The 23956-nt window shown below is 40.8% G+C and overlaps 1 protein-coding gene across 1 annotated transcript in view; it reads left to right on the plus strand.

Annotated features, from left to right (window-relative positions):
• Positions 1 to 1973: 1973 nt before the first annotated feature.
• Positions 1974 to 23956, plus strand: part of cntnap2a (contactin associated protein 2a) — a 185463-nt gene continuing 163480 nt past the window's right edge. The window contains exon 1 of the mRNA XM_068748225.1: positions 1974 to 2070. Within this exon, the coding sequence (XP_068604326.1) occupies positions 1974 to 2070 (97 nt within the window). The remainder of the gene's footprint in view (positions 2071 to 23956) is intronic.

Genomic DNA, 23956 nt, shown 5'->3' on the forward strand with positions numbered 1-23956 from the left:
CACACGAGTCGATGATATTCAATCAGCATTTCAGCTCTTCATATCCCCACCAATAGAGAAGATTATACTGGACATGACCAATTTGGAGGGAAGGTGTGTATTTCAAGAGAAATGGAAGCCACTGGATCAGACTGACTTGCATGCTTACATCTGAATTCTGGTATTAGCTGGAGTCTACAGGTCAAAGGGAGAAGCAACTGCAAGTCTGTGGAATCAAGAGAATGGAAGGCCAATCCTTCGAGCAACAATGTCTCTGGAGACATTTCAAATGATATCTCGTGTGATCCGATTTGACAACCGCGACACCAGAGCTGTGGAACATTGAAAATCTGAGGAAATGGAGCAAGTCGAATGAAAAAAAAAAAGTGTTCATGAAGGGGAAAAAACTTCAAATAGTTCTTAAATATAGTGTTGGAATTAAAAATCTCTTTTCTAAATGTTCATATAATCTAAAATGAAGATGTTATTGGTTTAACGCGTTTTTTTTTTACTGTTTTGAGTGGATTTACACAGTGCGGGTCAAAATGACCCTAACATAAACAACGTAATTATTTTTCAACATAATACAAGGGTTAAAGACGTACCTTAACGCAGGTAGCTCTGTTTCATGGACATGTGAATCCCTGTTGTAGAGGGTGAAAAGGGGTCAAGCCCAGAGAATTGGCCCAGGGCCCAGAGCATTGCAGAGCTGTGGCTATTATGAACTGAGATGGATTAATTATCTTTAGTGTGACCTGTGGCCCTATCCATCTCCTTGTTTTTGACTCGTCTCCGACCTGCCATTCTCTCTCTCTCTCTCTCTCTCTCTCTCTCTCTCTCTCTATCTCTCTCTCTCAGCCCAGCCGGTCAGACAGATGGCCATTCACCATGAGCCTAGGTTCTGTCCAAGGTTTCTGCCTGTTAAAGGGAAGTTTTTCCTTGCATCCGTTGCCAGAGTGCTTGCTCTTGTGGGCCGTTGGGTTCTGTGTTTCCCTGCAGGTCTTTCCCTGCTAATCCTGCAAAGTGCCTTGAGATAACTTTATGTTGTGATCTGGCGCTATATAAATAAAACGGAATTAAATTGAATTGAGAACGTATTTTTCAATCAATGTGTAAATTGTGGAGACACTTTCCCCTTCATTACGTTATTACATGTGTTTTAATGTTTTAATGCCGCTTGAGCGACCTTCCCTAAACCATCATCTCTGCACTCTGAAACTAGTTGATCTCTTGAAAAACACGCTATAAAAATAATTCAACATTAGTACAGGTACATTAGATTACAGGTAATCTAATAATGTGTTCATCTTTCATGTTTTCTGACATATTTTTGTAGCAAAAACTAAATTGGGCAGAGAGCTGTATTCTAAATGTTAATTTTATATAATCAAAGAAGATGGAAAAATAAAGACTGTGGCAAAAGTCAATGAAAACGAGGTCCTAGAGAAGGACGGGGGTGGGCGAAAAAATAAAACTGGAAGAAAGACCATTTGTAGCGGGAGCGCGACAGAAAGTTCAGCACCATGGAGAGCGCACCGGAGCGCCGCGGAGGAGAAATCACTTCAGTGGATTAGAGCTGCGCGGTCATCTCTCCTTGAACTCCTGGAAGCTATATGCTACACACCACTGTGGAATCACTGTCGTCCAGTTCAGGGCGAGATAGTGCTGCTATTTTTACTTGATTCAGAAATCGCCAAATGAGCGAGCTGCTCAGAGAAGTGCGCAGCTTCCAGGCACCGGAGATCCTTACATCATCACTTTATTGACGAGAGCGAGGGACCACAGAGTAGACAGATGGGAAGAGAGAGAGAGAGAGAGAGAGAGAGAAAGAGTGTAAGGGAGAGGGAGAGCGCGAGAGAAGAGGGAGTGAGAGTCCGGCTCCTTTTCGTCAGTCCTCGACTGAGAAGCGAGTGTGACGGACCGACTTGCCGTTCCCCCCACCGCGCCGTCTCCTCTCCGTCTCCCGTCCTGCTGCGTCCGCACCGCGGGGCAAGATGCGCTGTCCGACCCAGGGATCGACGATGTTATCGCTGGTTCTTCTGTGGATTTTCAGCCATGTCAAGAGTGCACGCGGAGCTTTGCTAACATCCCGTAAGTTGTTGTTCTCCATTATCACATGCGTCTCCCGGCGCGTAACGGGTGATTGGTGCTTCTGGAGCAGAACAGCGGCGGCAGGGACGGTGCTTTCACCGGTGGGGATGCAGGTATCCTCACTGTGTGGCCGGCTGCTGTTCACGTTACACACGTTACACGTGGAGCCATTTGTTTTTAGCAGGACGGATTTTAATGCTGCTCTGGCAGGATTTACATCCTTGATTTGTTTCATTTGGTGTTTCGTGCAGTTTCAGTCCGGACATTTCTTTCAGGTTCAGTACTTACAGATTTCTCGTTTCATCCCTTTCAGGGTTTCTTTTGCGCTGACATTATCGTCGCACCTGCGTTCAGACGTTGTGCTGCATTTCACCCAAAATGAATTCCAAACATGTTGAACATCTTAAACAGTTGTGAAAGTTAAGAACCAATGGGAAACGTGGACGCTCTCCAGCGTATCCCGCTGACCGAAAGGTACATGAAGAATGAGTTTAAAGTCTAGATTCTGTGAAAAAGAATTCTAACACTTTTATACCAGACGATGATTGTTATATGTCGCTTTTGTTTTAGCAACAATATAAGATTAGATTTTTTTTTTTTTTTTTTTACAAAGTATTAACATAATTTTTTTTACTGCTCATCTTTCTTTTCATTTTAAAATTAACTATTTCAGCGTTCTTTTTTTTGGACCGATAGGTCTAAAAAAAACACGCTTAGTCCAGTCTCTTTCCGGTGTTGCTTACGGTGACTGAGTCGGTGACCGATCTCGGGGCTTGTCCGGTCCCGCGGACGCGCCTCATTAATCATCCCATCCGACAGACGAAGAGATTCCATCGCGAGCCCTTTGCGCGTGTTTGGATGAAGAGGACAACATCTGCGTGTGCGCTTCAGTGGGTGGGTGAAAGAAAGAGAGTAGTCACAGGGGCAGGAGCTCCGTGAAGCAAAAGCGCACTTTATGGATTCATTGTCGACGCTTCAATTATGAAACTTTGTTGATCCACTTATAAGGAAATTCGCGTTCATCCGCATTAACTGATAGGCGCGACCCCGTTGAGCGTTCCTGTGGAAAGTAAATGCACAATCTCTCGTTTAAGGCACCTCCAGCTGCAGGCTGGAGCAAGTATATGAATATAGATGCTTATTTTATATGTAAATAATCATATATATATATATATTTACATATAATATGCATAAATAGTTAGTTGGAAAAAATATCAGTGTGACTTAATACTGTATCTTGTAATATACTATTAATGTATGGCATATGCTCTTACTGGTAATTTATTTTTAAGCAACTAGAAATGTCAAACATTTAGATATATATATATATATCCATAGCACTAACGATGCCTCCCGAAAGGTTATACGACAACAGGACACAACAGGAATGTCAGAGTATAGACCCAAGTTAGCAGTATAGTGTGTGAGGCAGAGAGCAGAGCCCATCCAAAAATCACACTCAACTGCACGTTGAATTGGAGCGTTAGTTTCACTCACATGTAAGTTTAAATTTGATTTCAGACTTTTAGCCTCCTCAGGCTTGATGTGAAACAGACGGGTGATAAAAAAAAAAAAAAAGCAGCAATAGTAACCAATGGTCTGAGGTGCAGACTAGAAATGATTAACATATATATCTTATACTTAAAGTCAATGGGCTGATTGACCCAGTGACTGTCGAGCCCCCCTAGGCGTAAACTCAAAATGTTTCTAAGAGCGCAATTCAGCCGAAATCAACACTTCCCGCTGGGTAAGGTGGCTCACATATACATTTTGTGTTGGAGCTGATATTGTGATTGGAACATTAATGTGTGACTCTTTATGCACAATCGAATTAAATAGTAACTTTTATTTTTTTCTTTGAAACAGAAAATCCCTTCTTTAACCAGCCTCGAGAACTCCCACTTTGCACCGTTGCTATTCATCACTCCGCATGTAAAGGGCACGCCTTACATTTTTTACATTCTCGACACCGGACTGTGAGAAATAAAGGATGTGCCTTTAAGTCAGTGTGTTAGTGACCCCGTGGGTGGCTAAATGGGATGCCCCTAGAGCCTGTCTGATATAGAATCCGATTAGCCTTTTCTTATCTCATTAAGCATGCCTGGCCGTTTGGCATAGACATCAGTCTGGTTGCACCTTCAGGGCCGCTCAGAATGACGGGGCTTCCTGTTCTTTATTGTGATTCTTTGCATGTCATATGAGTCCAAATGCAAGCACATAGTGGTATTTAGTTCCATGCATGCATTTTTAGTTGCGTTTCAAAGTACCGGTAGCAGTTTTTTTTAACGACATGACTGGATCTGGCTCATGCCAAGAAAATGAGAAAATAGTCTGGTGTGACTTCACAGTTTTACCACAGTCACGCTGGCAGAAGTGGTGCCATTCATTTCTACAGTCTCCAAATAAGTCTGTAATTAGTATCATCAGTCACCGTGAGAAATATCAATGAGATATTGCTTTTTAAATTAACACATGATGCCTGCTCTGGGTTGCGAAGTGTGCGAAGGTGTGCACGTGTGCATGACTGCTTCCAGCAAGAGGTGATAATTCCACTAGTGCTGGAGGAAACAGGCTGTTTTGGCCCAGATTAGATTACCACAATACTAGACGTGTGCCAGTACCTGTGCTTGCTTGTCTACGGCAGATTTATCAGGCATCCATTCGGGGCTTGGAAACCAGAGTTGAGTTGTTAATCTCACCGCCATTCCTCTCCTCTGCATTGTGTTCTTTCAGTTAAATTTATCCTGCTTTCTGTAATGTATTGCTCCCTTTTCTCCCTCTATCTCAATACATCTCCCTCAACCCCTTTTCCTCATTCGTCTTATACTGTAGATCTTCCTCACCCTTCTCACCTGCATTTATCCTTCCAATTAATGACCTAGTCCCCCTTCCTTTTTCCGGTTTCCACCTACTCCTTCCCCTTTAGTCGTCTGATTCTATACTCTTTCTTTTAGCATTTCATTCTATTTACCCCCTGTTGCCTGCTGCACTTCTTTTCCCCTAACTGTCTCTAATTTTTACTATCCCCACTGGGCTCTCCTCATCTCTTGTTTTGTCGGGCCATAATTACTTCTCTCCCTTGTGCATTTTTTCCTCCTTTTTTCCCATTCACACATTTTCTTCCAACAGTCAGTACCTTTCCATTCTTGCATGGTTACAAATATTTCCAATTTTGATTGAGCAAGTAATTTGATGTACTTGCTCACAAAGCAGCACCACCTTCATGTATGTGCATGTTTCCACATCTCCAATCGGACATGCAGCACGCCACACATCTTATACCGCTCTTAAGTTTTGCTTTCCCATCAGGATATGAATATTTTAGCTCACTGAAAAATATGAGCACATGGCAGTACTTTTGAGACAAGAGTACTGGCTTGACCTAAGCCCCTTGCATTTCAGAAAGCACTTTATTTTCACAGCACACAGAATAAGAATTGGTGGTTCATAGCAGCCCATAATAAATGGATATGAATTTAACTTGAAAAATAAATGCACTGAATGATAATGAAACAAAGATGTGTGCGTGTGTGTATATACACAGTACAGCAGTGATGTAAAACATCCAATTTCCTAAATAATTGCTATTAACATGGTTAAGCAGAGATTTGTGCTCCTATTCATAATTTTATTCATCTGAATTATATAAATAAATGAAAAGTTAGATCACCATGCTTGTCTTTCTACTCCCTCTCAGCTTTATTGGCATCCATGAAGGACTGGAGTGTCTCTCTTGGAAATGAGTGGCTATGCAAGGCTATCTATGTTTTGTCATGGGAGCAAGGCTGAATGATACAAATGTGCAACGACAGGTCGTGCAGCATAAACCTCGTAACAATGCCAGTGAAGTAACACACACACAGGCTCAAACCACAGAGCTCACACATTTCTCCATCCACCTCTTCCCACGCACCCACAAACGTGCACACTCACAAACCTGTGCAGGACATTGAGAATAATAGCAATAACAATTTGCACCTGAAGGAACAAATACTGCATGTACATGTTTTTTTTTTTGTGTGTGTGTGTGTGTGTGTGATCTGAAAGTTGTTCTAGTGGAATGTGTTCTCATTACAGCATGTCGGAATCTGTCCACCTCATTAGACAAGGGTGTCCGAGATGGAGAGTGGACTGGCGTGATAGAAAGAGGAAGCAAGGAGGACTTTTAGAGAAGGATGCATTATTAATCAGAGGAGAGAGAAAGATCAGGAGAGACAGCTCTAAGAAAGATCGCTGCAGAGCAAAGACACCTTGTCATTCAATATTATATAATATTCATTCTGGTGATGATCCAGAAAAGAATCCTGGGTTCGAGATCAATTTAGGTTTTTTGGTAACATTGCAGCCAATGGATCTTCAATGGCTCCAGAAGGGGGCGCCGGCTGAGGTGTAGCAGCTTATTTCTTGCTAATTCATACAAGTTGAAGAAACACCGTTTATCTGGTCCTCTTTAGTTTTCTCAGAGATGCTTCTGGGTCTTTTGCCCTGCACAGTGCAACTCCCAGGATCTCGGAGGTATTCAAACAAACCCTTTCACCACTGTAAGGTGGAACATTTTCGGGAAAGGAGCCAGTTGTATGTCTCTTGGATGTCTCACTTTGGTGGCATTTATGGGTATGTCCAATGGGATTGGGATGACATACTTTACCTAGCATTGGAACCACCCAGAATCATCCAAGAGGCGATCAAAGGTGTTGTTGTGGAAAGACATGTTTTTAATTCCCTGCTTTGGATGGATGGAAAATTGGATATTGATATGCTGGCTATTATGAGGGAAATATAATAATGTTGTGTTTATGTGGTTTAATTACACTGTAATGACTTTAAAGACACTGCATTGCAGGTTTGTACTTTTCAGTATTCTCACTTTGTCACTAACTGAGAAAAACTGCTTGAATTTTCCTTTGCTATTTGTGTCGTATTAGATATCAAAGTATTGATTTGCCATTTGAAGGAAGATTTTTTTATAGGATGGATGTAGCAGACTTCTATGATTTTGAGCTGAAATGAACTTGTAATATACATCATAAAGAGGACATTATATTGTGATTGCAGTAATTTAATGAGATGTAAACAAAGCCCTTTAACCAATTAGTTATTGATCATGTAAGAATAAAACAGCAAACATCACTTCGTAGCTAGTTGATAGCTTCTAAGTAAGCACGCTTTATTCCATTGTTTATCCTTTATTCATATAGAGCTGCATTCAGAATAATGTCAGCAACATAGTCAACTGTTGTTTTTGAAGTTGCTCTGTGAGTTTAACCTATATTCTGCATCATTAACCCTTTGAGTGTGCCGCACACAGTAAAACGAATCTGGGGATTACGCGTTAATAAATACCATCCAACATCTGTTCAGCTGTATCACTTATGCACGCACACACACAGAGACACACACAGGGTTGTGCTCTTCTTATACTATAGATATTGGGCCCCACCATTCATAAGGTACAAAGGGAAAATGTGTATTTGTTTGAAAAAGGGTTGTTGGATGTGTGCAAGTCCCTGTCTGTCATAATGGATGCTGGAAATCTAGCCACCAGCTCATGTGGAAAAGTGCAATGGAAAAGGGCACTGCGCTGCGGCTAAGACAAATGTTGTTATTACTCACAGCCCTTGCATTCAATTAGGTTTTTTTTCTAAGATGTTTGAATACCCCGTTTACAGTCCAAGATTAAGCAAATCAATCTTTGGGCCACTTCCATTGAAGAACCGCTCCTATGTTCTTCTCTTTAGACTGCAAGGAAAAGAGGAGAGGCAGAATGGGAACACACTGGGCCCAGCTACAGTAGCTACTGGAAAACATAATTTGTGTATTTCTGCATGTCTCTCTATTTTGGTATTGTGTACGATATTTTGTGTGTGCATGTGTTGTTGTAAGCACTCCAGCACAAGCACATCAATGATTGGGTAAGTAAAAACTGCAGTCAGAATTAATAGTGCTTTATTTCAAATGGCAGCAAAAGTAACATTATTTTCAACACATCACCAGTTAGCATTGCTGTATAATCACATTAAGAACCCAGAATAGAGCAGATCCCTGAGTGCTTCCATTTTCATGGCACATACAGCATGCTGGAATTTGGATTAGGGATTAATTTAATTAAAAGGGGGACTTGGGCCTTGTCAGATGTACATAGAGGACATCTAAAGATTTGAATGCTTCTTATGTGTGGTTGTGTGCATTGATGATAAGGTGTGTGTGGGTTTGGATGAATGTGATTAGAATATACTTCTTTCTGCAGGCGAGTTGAGGTTGGATGTGGCTGTGGTTCAAGGTGCTGTTACATTGTAAGGTGAGATTAGTAAGGTGGGGGGGTCACTGCTTCCTTTCTCTACCTCTCTCTCCAGCCTTCTCTGCGCCTGCGTCTACATGTTCCCTTTGCCGTGCCAGTGTTTGTCTGTTGTTTTATTCCAACGTTATTCTTCTTTCTATATATAGCTACTGTGTATCTTTTCACAAATCATATCTTGGCCATCTGCCTTCCCCTAGCCCTTTACTCATAATGGATACCTTTTCCAAAAAATCACATCTTAATGCATTCAATTCACTCAAATTCAAAATGTATTCTGTATCTGATCCAGAATGAAGTCAGGAGTTTTTTTTTTTTACATTTAAACATTAAACCCCATGTGTGAGGGTTGCTATGGTGACTTTTGCTGCAGGTTGATTTCTGCCCTGCACAGCTAAGAAGGCATTGTTGAACTGAACGAGACACACCTGTTACACATCTCACCTAATCAGCTGCTGCTTCTTTGGACAGTTCTCTGCCAGAACATCCTCTCTGTTTCCTCAGTACTTTCAGGTTCTCCCGTTCTATGTGTCGTCCCGTATTCCATAGTTCTATCTTTCATACCTGAGGAAACAGATCCAGCTGAAATCAGGGTAGGTTTTAACAACAAAACCATTTTGTTTTTGGACACTTTCAATAATATCTCTCTCATTACCTCCACAAAGGAGCTTCTGTTTTTGCTGACCTTTACCAAGACACTGTGGAATTAGTAGTGGACAAACAGATTTGTTGTATCTTCAAAAGCTACGGATCGAGATCCAGAAGAAGCTGCCATGATTTAAAGTGTGCTTTTTGTGAATAACTTCTAAACTAATAATAACATCAACATGTATCCAATTGCTGACTGCAGCTTAGATGACAGTTTGAGTTTTTGCAGCATCCACATCAGGGGTACTCAACTTCAGAGGCCAAGAGGGTGCAAAGGGCCATATATATACTACTGCTATTTAATGTTATGTATTGCTAGTCATTTTTTATGCATTTCAAAACATCATGGAATATTTAACAAATATTCTCAATTTGAGTAACAATTTTAGTGCAGCGACTGCGTTTCCAAGGATGTGTTGGTCAAGGTGACGTTTTCACTGGAGTGAAGAGCTTTGCATTGATGACATTCATACATTTTGCAATTGCTGCTTATTCCTAGTGAGAGCTCTGCATTTCACAAACATTAAGGGTGAGCGAGAGCGCTGTTTGAATAGGAGCTCGTTGAGGAGAGCGTGGGCGAGAGAGCACAGTTTGAATGGGGAAAAAAAAACTTTACACAAAGTGAGTTTTCACATGGTTTTGAAGAAATGTGAAGGGAGAAATAAATACAATCTTATACGTATGAATTTAATGTGTGTGTGTGTGTGTGTATGCATATGTGTATATGTATGGATATATACACACATACATGTCGGGGGGGGGGGCACAAAATAAGCGCCTGTTGAGTAAGTAGGACAATACAAACCGAGGAAAGTTTATTTGTCGAGCATATTTAATGCAAGGCACTACCTAATGGATTCGAATATTAAAAAGAAAACGGCACAAAAGAAATCAATGAAAATTGAAAGAAAATGATAGACATGAGCGAGAGAGAAAAAAGGGGACCAAGGTTGGTTCTCAGGCTTAATATATGCTTGGAACGCCTTCAGACATCCTGATCTTTATTGCAATGTATGCAGTGGATTTTCTTCGAGTATAAGTGGGATATTTCTGAAAGGAACAAAAGCACAAATGCATCAGCAAATGTATCATCTCTAAATTGCACAGCTATGCAGCAGACTGATTAAACCAGTTAGGACGGAGCTCTGCTTAGAGAAACCAGAAATATACCAGGTCAAAGTCAGGCCCCACGATGATACGCAGCTTCAGACACTCTGCTGTCCTCAATTTCTCTCCCTAGTGCCTTTCCCTTTTATCAGACAACTACTGTTTAGTATTTACTATTTAGAAACTGCAATCACCCAAATTGGATTGCTTGTATTTAATTAGTCAATTCATTTCATTACTGCCACCTCGACACCTATACCAGTCCAATGAAATGTGTGGCACCTCTGCAAAGACTCTTGAGAGAAACTTAACTTTCTACTTCTGCAAGGTTGAATAATAATTTCTCAAAAGAGAATACGAATATATTTCTGAATAAGAGTACGGTGTATGTCTCTCTTTTGTGCCACCGTCTCTCCTCCAACACAGTATGTTCAGTTGATTTGCTCTTCAGAAATAACACCAACTAATTAATCCTACCATTTGTGAAACAAGGACAAACAATTAGTGAATATATTTTGCACGAGTTTGTAAAATAATTCCTCGATTTAGAACAATTGGACTTGCCAGAAAAGGTAATGCAAGACAACATAAGTAGATAAGACGGTACAACAGCGGCTCAGTTCTAGTTTCAGTTAGACCAGCCATCAATTGGTTAATTTGGATTTTCGTTTAATACTCCGTAAAATGTTGATTAATGAGAGCATGCCATTGGCATTCCCTGTATGCTTTTGGGAATCATTGGGAATTATTCATAATGTTATTACTTAATAGATACTCATTCTGTCGGTTGGCAGTTGTACCAGTCGCCTAGAGATGAAATGATGGCAGCCAGAATGGAAGGGATTACAGCATTGCTGATCACAGATCAGTTTCAATTTGTTAATCTGTGTCTGGGTTAAACGGAGATGCTGACTGAGCACATGGCACAGCAAAGCATGCACACCCGGACACACACAAATAGGCGGACCTGCAGACAGGAAACATCAAATCTGATTTATAGATGTATCTACTCAGCCATCACCCTGTCCTGCGCCTGTATGTCAGCAGCTCGGGTGATGGACAGAATATGTGAGCATTCTCTTTCCCGTGTGCACGTCTCAGTATGAACGAGTCAGTGAGCCGCTACATATGCATGTGCACAAAGGCATGCATGTTCATGTGTGCAGGTTACTCCAAGTGTTGTTTCTGTGATGAAAAATTACTGCTCGCATGCAGTCATATATAAAAAAACACATTCACAGTACAGTCGGCAGATTCTTTGCTATTTACTAAGGAGGCAGAAAAGTGCGCTATCGATTGACTGTGAGAGAAGGGAGGCAAATGATCGTTGGCATCCTTTGAAGGGCATGGTGCAAAGTGCTGTCCAAAAAGCTCAGTATGGGATCTGCTCCTTTATCTGAGTGTAAAGCCAGTGCGGTCCGTACATCTAGTCCTTTTAGTCCCTGATGGGCAGTGGCACAGAAAGCTTTGCTAGCGGAAGGATGAGAATATTTATTTTTATTTCACTTATTTGTTTATTTCTACAATCATTCCCTCCTATGTTTACGATGTTCTACACGAGTCAATTTATGGACGTGGGGCATATGTTGGAATGTCAACGTCTTTGGTGTGGTTGCATTTGGCCATGTTCAAATGGATGGTGAAAGTACTCCTTTCGTTCACAAATTCTACAAAGTTTAAATTCATTTAATCATCTTTGGGCTTCATTGTGTGATTCCCAACACACCGCTTAGTCAGTGCAATAATGTGATTTCCTGTTTCATTCAAATCTTTTGTGGATTAAGGGCTGGATCCTTGAATAAATTGGCAATCAGTTTAAATTGTAAAGTTTTGTCAATCACTGTGTGTGTATTGGAAAGCTGCAAAAAAGTTAAACTTTGTCCCTTGTAAATAATACTGCTTATCATAACAGTCTGACACATGTAAGACTGTGTAACGGTAAGCCTAGCACTCGTTCAAATAGATTAGCAACTCATTTGTTAGCCATGATTAATAAACAACCCATTCTTGATTAACAGACGGAATAAGAACAAAGAAAGAATCAATGCATAAACTTTCAACTTTAAAAGCAGACTGGGCAACAGTTGACAGCCCGGTGGGTTGCGCTGTTGCCCAATAGCAAGAAGGTTCTGGGTTTGATTCCGTTCCTTTGTCTGCATGGGTTACCTCCAGATCCTCTGGCTTCCTCCCACATTGAAAAGCATGCAGTTTAGGTGAATTGATTACTCCAAATTGTCCATAGGTGCAAGTGAAGTGTGTGTGTGTGTGTGTGTGTGTGTGGATGACTGTTCACGTGTGGCCCCCGATTTGCTGGTGACGTGTCTGGGGTGTACCCCGACTTTTGGCCATAGTCAGCTGGGATAGCCTCCAGCAGACCCGTGACCGGCAAAGGTTATAAGCGGCTATAGACGATTACGATCGTCTCGTCTTCAAGAAGATGGATGGATAGGTGGGTAAATCAAGAAACCTATTTGAAAAGCATCAGTATCTGCTCAAACATTCCCAGGCAGTTGCACATTTCACACACGTGCACGAACTCAGAAGAGTCAGAAAAACAAGGAGCTGGGCTCTGACTTTAATCTCCGAGATGAAGTGGGCCATGGTTGAGAGAAACAGAGGACAAGGCCAGTAGAAGTGTGTTTAGTCAGCAGAGTGTGTCCGCCGGCTAATGGACAGCAGGCCACAGACCCCCCCCCCCCCCGAATGGAATCCAAAACCATTAGCAACTCACCAACTTCAAAGGGTGGCAATGTGTGAGTCTGTGAAAACCGCCCTGACGTGCAGTGTGTGTGTCTTATTCCGTGCAGACGTGTTTGTGCGCATGAGCTTTAGTGAGTTAATCTCCCCCATCACTCCTCCATGGTTGATGCAGATCTAAATTCCTGAAAATAGAAAGTCTGATATATTATATATATATATATATATATATATATATATATATATATATTATAATAGAAAGATATTATACTTTTATATCAAATATTTTTTTTATTCTCTATACTATGACTGAGAATTAACCTATCATTTAAAGCATCTTTTCGATAAACCAAATAATGTCCAGTGCTTTCTTTCGCTTCTTTCGCCTAACAAGCCTCAACTATTGTCTAATGTCAGCACAGTAGACAGTCTTTATGTGTTTGGGTCTGAGTTTGCTGCAAATGGGTGATCTTATTCTCTTTTCGAGCAACAACCCGTATACTGCTATAGAACGGGGTCCATAACCTCAAAACATCCAGTAGATCTACTCTGGGGGCAGTCCTGAGCACATGTCAAATCTTTGTTTTATTGTTTCAGGTATGTGTTTGACTTGGGGCCCAGAGGCAGACTCCGAGACTGGGTTTTAGCTTTAAGTAGAGTTTGATGTTGGGTAGAAAAAGGGAAAGGCTGGTAGGTATAAGATTCATTTGGACAGCTGACTCTGGCCGTGGTGTGTGCTGTCCGCAGGTTTTGATTTATGAGATGTGGGTGGTGATTGCTGGAGAGGAGAGTTGACGCAGAAGTCTTAGGCATAGGGAAATAACTGGCTTGCACAGAAGGAAAACATGAGGAAAAACTAGACCCAAAAGATCCTGGATGGCTGATGGGCGCTTTCACATTGTGAGCTGCATATAATAAGTAGAAGGAGAGCTGGGGTTCTTGTACTGCTGCTGAGATGAATGGGTGAGGCACAGAAAGAAGACAGAGGAATGCAGAGTCAAGGGGAGGAACAGAGAAGCCATTGGTCAATGACGAGCAGTGGCATTTGCACTGCATTCCCCAGCCTCTAAATTGTTTATTTGTGCACACGCTGGTTCTCACTTTTACTGGGACACTTGGTGCAGTTCCGCTTTTGGTGCTGTCATGAAGTTTAGCTGGGTTATTTCAGCATTTTAATATTATATCTGCAATGTGAAGTGCATTCAAACAAACTGTGTAGAGCCCCCCCACCCCCCTACCAACTACACAGTTCTGTTTTTGGCCTACTTGAATGACTACCCACAAGTGCAAGCAGTAGGTCTAGTCTTGACAAAAAGACTGCTACTCTTGACAGGCCTGAAAGAATGGCTTGCTAGACAAATCCAGTACAATCCAAATGCCTCTACAGCATGAAATTTGAAAGCATTTCACAGTTTTTTCTTTTTTTACATAAAGTCAATAATAAAATATCTCACAAGAATACCCCCAGGTGTTGTTTTATTGTATCACGGGCAGCCCTCACTGCTTCATAGTATTTATTTATTAAAAATGTAGTGTCGATGAGAGACACGGAGAGAAGCATTAATCCTTAGCCAGCGGGTGCATGTGGCTCCAGAGGTACAACACCTTCTAATTTCTATTTCTACTGCTCTAAGTGGTGTCTCGTCCACAGCCAAGTATGCCCAAGGCTTTCTGCCCCCACCCCTGTGAGATCTGTGAATGAAATTTTATATGGCTGTTAACATTTATGCCCAACGAACGGCACAGGTCCGCAAAACATCTTTCTTTACCAAAGGAGGAGGATAATGTGTAGGGATGATCGACGATGCATGACATCCTGCAGAGCCTTCACCAGGTGATGACAATTGCTTTGTTTTATTCAGAATGCAGTGTGTAAGGGGGCTGAGTGAGAGTGCATCTCCTGTATGATGGAATTTTGTGTTGTTGAAGACGTTCTTCCAAACTACCATTAATAGTAAATGAGTGGCTGCAGGTTCCATCCTTCCACTGACGTATTTGTTAAATAATGCACTCAGTCAGATAATTATGAATAATTTATCACTGGAACCGATTGTTCCCCGTACTTTCTTTAACCTTACAATCACTAGCAACCTTTTCCTTCTTGCACTGCATCTTTCATCACTTCACGATCATCATTTCTGACTTGTTGTTCTGATGTAACTCGCTGATTCTTAACATTTGTTCTCCAGATAAATCATACAGTGTTCCTATATTATTCACCTGAGACATTGTGAAAATCATTATGGTACAAGATTCTGCTAACGTCATTAAAATTATCAATGTAATCCGCATGTCGCAGCATGATCTTGTTACTGAATAAAAAAAAAATCTATCTTTAGAGTTTCTTTACTTTACTTTATATCCTTTTCAAACCTTTTCTTTTGTGAAAGCAACCTACTGACTGTCACATAATCTTTCTTTATCCTCATCACATGCAGCTCTTAGCTTTTTTCTAATTTCTCCTTGATTGATCTGCTCTGTCTTTGTTCCCCAAATCCTTTTATTTCATTTGCGTCTCCTCCAAACACCAGGAGATAAAATATAAACCTTCAGCTATAGAGATCTGGATAGTTTCTGTAATATGAATGAACAGCTAAATGCCACACACAAATATATTGATGTGAAAATGTTACAAATACAACATTGTATTGATAAATGACCAGTGTGGGTTAGGATGGAAAATGTGAGGAAAAACTACACAAGTAATGACCTCACTCTCACACACACACACACACACACAGAGTTAACTATAACCTTATATAAATCAGGAGAGACAAGTGAATGACGTAAAGATAATTGTTTATGGCAGCAGATGATGTGTGATAATTAGTCTGTCAGACACTTTTGTGCTCAGACTCTTCAGGGAAGCTGTGATTGAGGGCCGTCTGCCCTGAGCAGGAGCAACATGAATCCTAAACAGAGGCCAGGCAGACACTGGTGGCGGTGGTGGCTCATGACTCTGTTGAGACTGAATCTGATGAAATCACGAAGCTGGGGAATATGGGATGTGAAAGGGGAGGTCAAGGGCGCATGAACATACTGGAGGCACAGTAAATAATCAGATAAAAAAAAAAAAAAAAAGGCAGGAGCAAGATTGGCTGACAATGAAGGTGTGTAATTGTACTTTGGAATACCTCATTAACAGGAAATTAAGACTGAGCACGTGTAAAATGTCTGACCTAATTGAACAGAATAATATAAAAGTATACATTTGAATGCTTCTAATCCTTGATCAGTCAATCATTTACATGATTGACTTCTTTTTTAATGTATGTCATAAATAAAGCACCTTAACAGCGCAGCATGTGCTGTATTTGTCATTCAAAAACCATTTATCCTTCTTTTCTACAGGCTCCCTAAAGAGCATTTACCTTGGTCTCTCTCTCTCTCTCTCGTTGATCTGTAAGCATATATCTGCCCACATCTTTCAGCATCAGCGTCTTCCTTCCAACATGCCATTGCGTCTTTATTTGCATGTAGGCAGCAGTGCTGTGATTTGGGTTGTGTTCTCATCTTATTGCTTGTTAGAAACAAATTGAGGGGGTGACACTGTCAAGCGTGGACACAATTTCTAGTGGTGTAATAATCGATTTTATTCTAATAAAACCAAACGTTGCTGCGTCTCGAATTCACGCCTGAGGGGGTTTAAAGCAATGAAGCGGAGCAGAGCAGCACAAAAGGCTTTGATTTTATGCTTTCTGGGGATCCAGGCTGATTCTCAAGCTTCCAAAGAATCATTCCGAGTAACATGCCCTGTGGTGGCTAGTTGTTGTGTAATTTTCCATAGCGAAGACAAAATACTCATTATATATGTTTTTAAAGCGTATAATTGTGGACACCCGACTTTAACTTTTACTGTATTTTAACACTGGTACTTGTTATGATCTTTTGACACAGATCATAAGCCATTACTTGTCATCTCACCTTACCTTATGCATCCCTGTGCTTTTATGTGTCTATGTTCATTGGGTTGCACTGGATGTTTCATTGCTGCGTTAGCTTGTTTCAGAAGCTATTTTCCATCCAAACAAAAACACTGAAATAAATTAGGGAGCAATGAGAAAAAATATAAAAGATTTGAAAGTGCACAAATCCCAGAAAGAACTGCTAATGTAATTTTTTTTAATGCACCATATTTCTGGGGGTGCAATAGCTTGTAACAACTTTACAATTGACTGGTATTTATTGTAGAATGTCCCATTTATTTTGAACTACACTCATGTTTCGGGAAGAAATTGTCTAAGTATGTTTTCTCTTGTTCTCTTTTATGCAATATTTGGCAGTTTTCATTTGTAACTGTAGCCTTTTTGTTTGGGGGGGGGGGGGGGGGTGTCTCTCATGGATGGTGCCATGATGAGTTAGTTAGTCACATTCTTTACCTCACCACAAAACTGTAATGTAGCAAGACCAATTGAGTTACAGTCTGTTACTTACCTCTTCCACTTGAAAGATGCGCTCGTACAGTCTCTGCACTAAGTGCCTCAGTCTGTGTTCTTGCTGTAAGACTGAGTGTACTAATTTGATCAATTGACCATGGCAAGGAAACCGTACAGTGCCTCAAACTGGCTCATCAGTAGTTCACAGTTCCAGAAACGCACCAAGAAAGCTGGACGCATGGATTGCAACATCGCCCACAAATGTGAAAATCCACATGAAAGAGAGAACCACGTCATGATCATGATGGTGCACATAGATGATATCACTATTTGCTTATCTTGGTTAATCATCAACAGTAAGGCACAATGAAATGAAGCCCCCGGTAGGACAATAAGTCAAGTTGCCCTACATAATTTGAGTCTCCTGCATCAGTGAACCATGCTAACAGCAGCTGCGGGGCCGAGTGTAGCAAAAAGGCTAAGTAGAGTAATTATAATATGCACAGAAAAAACTCGAGAAAACAAACTGATCCCAGAACCGTATCGTTGAGGACCTCATGGTGATCAAACACAACAGTACAACATGCACAGAGACTTCAATGTAGTCTCATGTGTGCACTTGTGATGAATGGATCAGCTCTGAATTCATCTAAATCTCCACGTTAACACAATTTACGAAGATCCCATTTGCGAACAAATTATTTCCTCTGATGTAAAGACCCAATCCCATTTGGTGTACCTCTAATGGTTCAAAAGCGTATTACTTTCTAATGTCAAACAAACATATATCACTTTAGGTTTAAGGACTCCAAGAGTCAAGTATTAGTTGATGATGGACTGTACTACATAATGTAATCATACAACAAAGGTCTGCAACAGGGCTCGTATTTTTCTTTATTTTTAATATGAAATTTTTAGCTTTGCAGTTTATTCCTTCTGTCTACAGTTGGTGTTTTAATGATAGTATCAAAGCCGGCATCTAAAGTTTGAAGATTGCACAGATACTTTTCCTCATTTTGAAATGGGAGATCTATCCTGCTTTTTGGTGCAGATTTATTTTTCCTTCATCTTCCTCTTTTCAAAATCAATTTCTGATGCAGTCCTTGGTTCTTTGATTTCTAATATCTTGTCATGTCTGTGTGCATAACTTTAATCAAATGTCCGCCTTTCTCCAGTCTCTGTTGCAAGCGCTGTAAGCCCAAAATCTCCTCACAACTTCAAAGGGTGCCTGTGTCTGTGAACCCATAAAGGCCCATCTAAGCCCAGGCTTTATCACGTCCTCCTCATGTCTGTTTACCTCTCTTCACTCGCTCCTGTAGCATTACTCCTCTCTCTTTCAACACACACATTTCCATCCGTCAGTTTGGGTTTTAAATGTGGCCGTCTCTTATCCTACAATTGCTCATTGTGATTGTGTGCAACCTTTTGTCTATATAGACTATAGAGTGTCATGCATTTAACAAATCCTCAATTTGCTTTTCCATCAGAGCTTATTGTTCTTTTATCATTTATTTTAAGTTAAACCTATTTGAGCCAATGCCCTGACACTCGTACTGTCAGACCAAAGTTGATGCTGTGTGCTCGAGATTGTGAATGTGACTTGTTGCTAAGATGTTTGGGTGAGAGCTGGGTGGAGCATTGATTGAAGCTTGGCATACCATTAAGTCAAACCTTTCTTTTCTGTATCCTTCACTCCCCTTTGCATTCTGTCACTCACTGGCTGCCTCATCCATCTCATCAGTCAGACCCGGTATTCGTGTTTTTCTCTCAATTTGTCTGACTCGCTTCCCCTTGAATCTGTTTTGAGCTCGCCTTAATGCTTTTTTTTCTCTTTGCTATCTTCGAAATTAGAGATAAATATAAGTCAGATGGGAAAAGGATGTCTACAAATTCTCATAAAAAGATGCACACATTGAAACCTCTGCCATCATGGTCATTACTACAAAGACTTCGTTAGCAGCAAAGCTAACACTGTCTTTATTCTGACCATGTGTAGAGTGCATGTGAGTCTGCTTGGTAAACTGTGTCTTTGACCTCCATATTTGATTGCATATCTGTGTATTGTGCGCACCTTGCACTTTGAGTATGAGGCATAATGTTTTTGTTCTAGAGAATGTTTGAAAGCATGTTCAGAGTAACTGTTGCCAGCTTTAGTGGTCAGCCACTCTTTTCCTGCCTGTGAACTCTATAAAGAGACTAACAGTATTTTTCTGTTCTAATTTTTCATTATTTCGTTTATTTCTTTTTGATTTTTCTGGATTTTGCCATTACTATTGACATATATGGTCATCATGCTAAGGCATATGGATTTGATGTTTACAGAGCCAAATCATAACATAAGTTATCTCAAGGCACTTTCCAAAAAAGAGCAAGGTCAGGAAGTTCAATTCATTCTTTATTTCTACAGCGCCAGATCATTACAGAAAGTTTACAGGTGTAGCAGGGAAAGACCTGCAGGGGAAGATAGAACCCAGCTTCACCTTTTAACACAATGACATCTTCAAACAAATCCTGACTCGAGGTCGGTGGCCCTCTGATTTGACTGAGAGAGAGAGAAAAGGGAGAAAAGGGATGCATGGATGGACAACAATAGGAACGATAGCCACTAAGAAGGACTGCAATATTTGCAACAGCAAAACCGATAAATCAAATAACAGTATTAACAATTGTATGAATAGTTATAATAATCAGTCAGCAGCAGCAGCATCATAATTTGGCATCAATGAGGATTCCAGCTGTAAATCCTACTACAGCGTTTGGGTCATTGCAGGATGAGAGAGTTAGTTAGTAAGTTATTAATAAGAGATTAATGTATAGAGTGGAGAGGTGGGAAAAAGTCCCCCAGCAGTCTGAGCCTGTAGTAGCATTGCTAAGGGCTGGCCTAAGTCAGCTTTAATTCTAAGCTTTATTGGAAAGGACATTTTAAAACCTATTCTTAAATTTAGAGAGGTTATCGGCCTCCTGTTCCCGAGGAGAGGAGCCTGGTGAGCGGAGGCTCTGCCTCCTATTCCACTTTTAGAGGCGCTGGGGATCACAAGTCGGCCTGCATCCTGGGAGTGTGGTGGTCCAGTCAGATCATACACTACTGCCAAGAAACCTTGGTGCCTGAACATATGGGATTTTGTACCGAAGGATGCATGTTTTAAATTCTAAAGCTTTGTCCAAATACACAGAGTAAAGCAAAAGGGAAATCCTGTGAAGACTGTAAATCCAAAGTCCTTTTTATTCTTGAGTAAACAACATTTATATAAACAGCTAGAACGAATAAGGATATGATCTCTCTATTTCTAATGCTACTGCAAACACTCCTTTGTAGATGAGTTGAACGGGAAACAGATTTTCAATACGCTACTTGACAGTTGTTAAATGGCAATGATGTAAGCACCATATGCAGTATGTTGAATTCTACATGAAGAGGCAGTCGATGTAACATAATGTTTTCAAAAAACTGAGCAAAATGTCATTTTAATCAAAGGCTGTATTTTTTTTAATAATCAATAACAATTAAGTATGTTTTGAATATCTGAAAATAAAGGGGGGTTCACGATGCAGTCTCTCAATGAACATTTTACACTAAGTTCCCTCATCTCTTTCTAGCTTTCTATTCATCTTTCCTCACATGTGAGTCTCTCTTCTCTTGTGCCCACCTGCTTTCTTCTCCTCTCCAAGGTTGCTTCTAGGGCTGACAATTTATTTCCCTGGAGGGTACAAGTCCTCCACTCCACCATTCCTGTCCATTTTGCACTCTGCCTTGCGATCATAGTGAGGAGGACTCAGTGAATCACCCACATTAATGATGGGGCTTAGCCACTTCTGTTATCAACATGGTTTTGTTTTGCTGTGTTTGTTCCTCTTGTGTGTTCCTCCACATACGGTGTTACAAATGGAAAGGATGCTGCAGAGCTGAGCCTCCATGGTAGTCACTCTGAGCTAAATGGACTCCTGTTGTTAAAAGGTTTCTTGTTGTTGAAAGTCTCATGTATCAGGGGTCAGACACAGAGCACACCAGTCTTACGTTCACTCTGCCTCCTTGTCTCGGTCTTCATTTCTTGCTGCAACTCTCTTTTTCGGGCGCCACGATGCTCTCTCTCCCATTTAATTCTGACAGTTATTCCTTTTCCCCATGCCACAAATTCAAACTGGGAAAAACAGAATCTAGTTCATTTTCTTGCGCTTCTCCACAAATGAGTAAATTAAATTAACCAATGAGCAACATATAAGACGTGTGTAGTGTATCCATACTGATGGTTGTATGGGTGTTTTGATGTTGTAGGTTCATCATGACCTACAGAACGACCGGATTAAGCCTATCATCTGCATTCGGTTTGGATTTAAGTCCTCTTGCACACACACACACACACAGAGCCAGCTGTCTTCTTCTCCCCCATGTTTCATTTGGAAACACTAAAGTCAAAATGGATAGAGAGGTTTAAGCTGTGGTAAAGTTGCCATTCATGAGTCGTCATTTGATTTGTATTCAAACACAAGCATCTCACAGATAGTTGTTGTGATGCTGCAGCTTACTTTCACAATATTTCTTAACTATTGTAGTTTAGAGAGCAAACAGTGTTAGATTTTGTGGTTGGTTAAATCAGAGCACAAATATTCAGTGTATCCCTCCACCAACACCATGCTCACTGAAACCCAAACAAGATAGTTCCAGACTATTTCAAAACAGAATTCCTTAATAAAATATATTAGCTAATCATTAGTTGGTAACCCTTGACCATGTTCATTATCATTATGGGTTTTTTTTTTTTATCACCAGGGTGATGCTAGTGTTTATTTCTCTCTCAGGAAACTGCAGAAAATGTAACCCCAGACATTTTTTGGCATTGTGCTAATTTCTCTATCTTTTTTTATAAGCCGTAGCTTGGGCTTGAATTTTCTCCCAAGTGTAAGATCCATGCATGAGAGCTTATTTTCAAATGAGGTCGGCTGTCACCATTGGGAGGTGTAACTGGGGGGTACAACACGTGCAAGGGGCAAGTTTGTGTGGCACATCTCAGTCACAATCAGCATGTTGATTCTGACCCAAACCATGGACATTTCTATTCTTACTGCTCAGTTACACATTTTAGCCACACATGACGAGTGAATAAATAGTTGCATGCATGTTTAAATGTTTTTTACAGTCATATTCGCAACAAAACAAGCATATGACAAGAGTCTACCTTTCATTGCACATCCCAGGGTTTTGGTCCTGTGAAGCTGCTGCAAATGGTCCATTAGCAGCAGCTTCACTGGTAAAGGCTGTATTTTGTCCTAAGGTAATGCTGGCAAAGGAGTCAAGCCAAGAGGCTGGAGATTGAAAAAGAAAAGAGAAGTTTTATTTTATTAATTTGGAAAAACACAAAATTTGATGGCAGCATTCTGAAAAAAATCAGGGATTTCTGCTTAAGCAGACTGTCTTCATTACAAAAAGAGAATGGGTATCTGCATTGCCAAAATATAATTGTTTTTAATTAATGGTTTTTGTCTTCCTACCTTTATCCTCTTACGGACAAGTTAATATTGGCTGGAGGGGACTTCAAGAACCACCACCGGATTACTCTACTGCCTCATGAACCTGCAGGAGAATAAAAACCACACTTGGACTAACTTGCTAGCCCTCCATGACAGTAGCTCCTTGATGAATTGTGAAATCTATAAATTAAATAGTTCATCAGAAACCTGAAAATTAAATTCAAATCCCTCCTTAGCATTTAAAGAGTAACACAGAGCATATGTGGCTACAATAGTAGCTCCACCACCACCAAGTATGAAGTGAATGAATAATGCACAATGTAAAGCATCGCTGGGTGCCTTGGAAAGGGCTATATAAAACCAATGCATTATTATTATAACTATAATTAGTGTTATCTATGGTCACCACAGGTCCAATAAGAATGTAGAGAAGCCAGTAAGGAGGAGGAGGAGGATGATTGTTGATTGATGATGATCAAACACATCGCCCATCACTTTAGGTTTTGCCCGCATCAGTGTGGCCATCAGAAAGTGGGATTTCTAATTGTCATACCCTCCATCTTGCTGTCCGCCCCTCTGTGCCCTCTATATTTTTAGCCACCCACAACCCAACTCTAATCCGCAGCAGGCCCACTCTCTCTGGTACAGGATTAGAGACCTCTCTCCTACACCCAGTGAGGCTTGGGGCCATCTCTTTGTGTGTGTGTGTGTGTGGTAATTTGCATGTCCTTTTGTCAGTTTTTTTTTGCAGGCATGTGTGCAAAAGCTCAACAGAAAGACAGAAATGGACAGTGAACAAGAGCTAGGAGAAGAAATGAAGGGAACCGAGAGAGGTGGAGGTGCAGAGGTATAAACCACTGGGGCACAATGTGTCAGACGAAGGACAAATGTGTCTCCTGCAGCTCTCTGGAGGGACACACTGGAGGAGTTGGATGAGGAGAAAAGCAGTCAGAAGTTGTCATATTAATTCCAAAATTTGAAAGTCAAATTTTGCGAGCGCCCTCTCAAATAAAAATAAAGACAGCCAGGATTTTTGTTTTTCAAATTCCAAATATGTCCATCAAACAGTTTGAATCCTTTTCCTTGCACTGACCTGTTCCATATCTGGGGAAAAAAGATTCTGTTAAACAAAAGAATTCCAATGACACCTTGTTGATTGTTGTCTGCTCACGAGAAAAGCATCACCTCAACGTCAGCCTAAAAGTAATAAACCAGTTACGAGCCTCTAAAAAATCTAATTTAGACCGAGTAGGAAAAAGAAAATCTCTGATACAAGACCACAGGGGCAGGAGGCGGC

This window comes from Brachionichthys hirsutus, chromosome 14 (assembly GCF_040956055.1).
Source record: "Brachionichthys hirsutus isolate HB-005 chromosome 14, CSIRO-AGI_Bhir_v1, whole genome shotgun sequence".
NCBI lineage: Eukaryota > Metazoa > Chordata > Actinopteri > Lophiiformes > Brachionichthyidae > Brachionichthys > Brachionichthys hirsutus.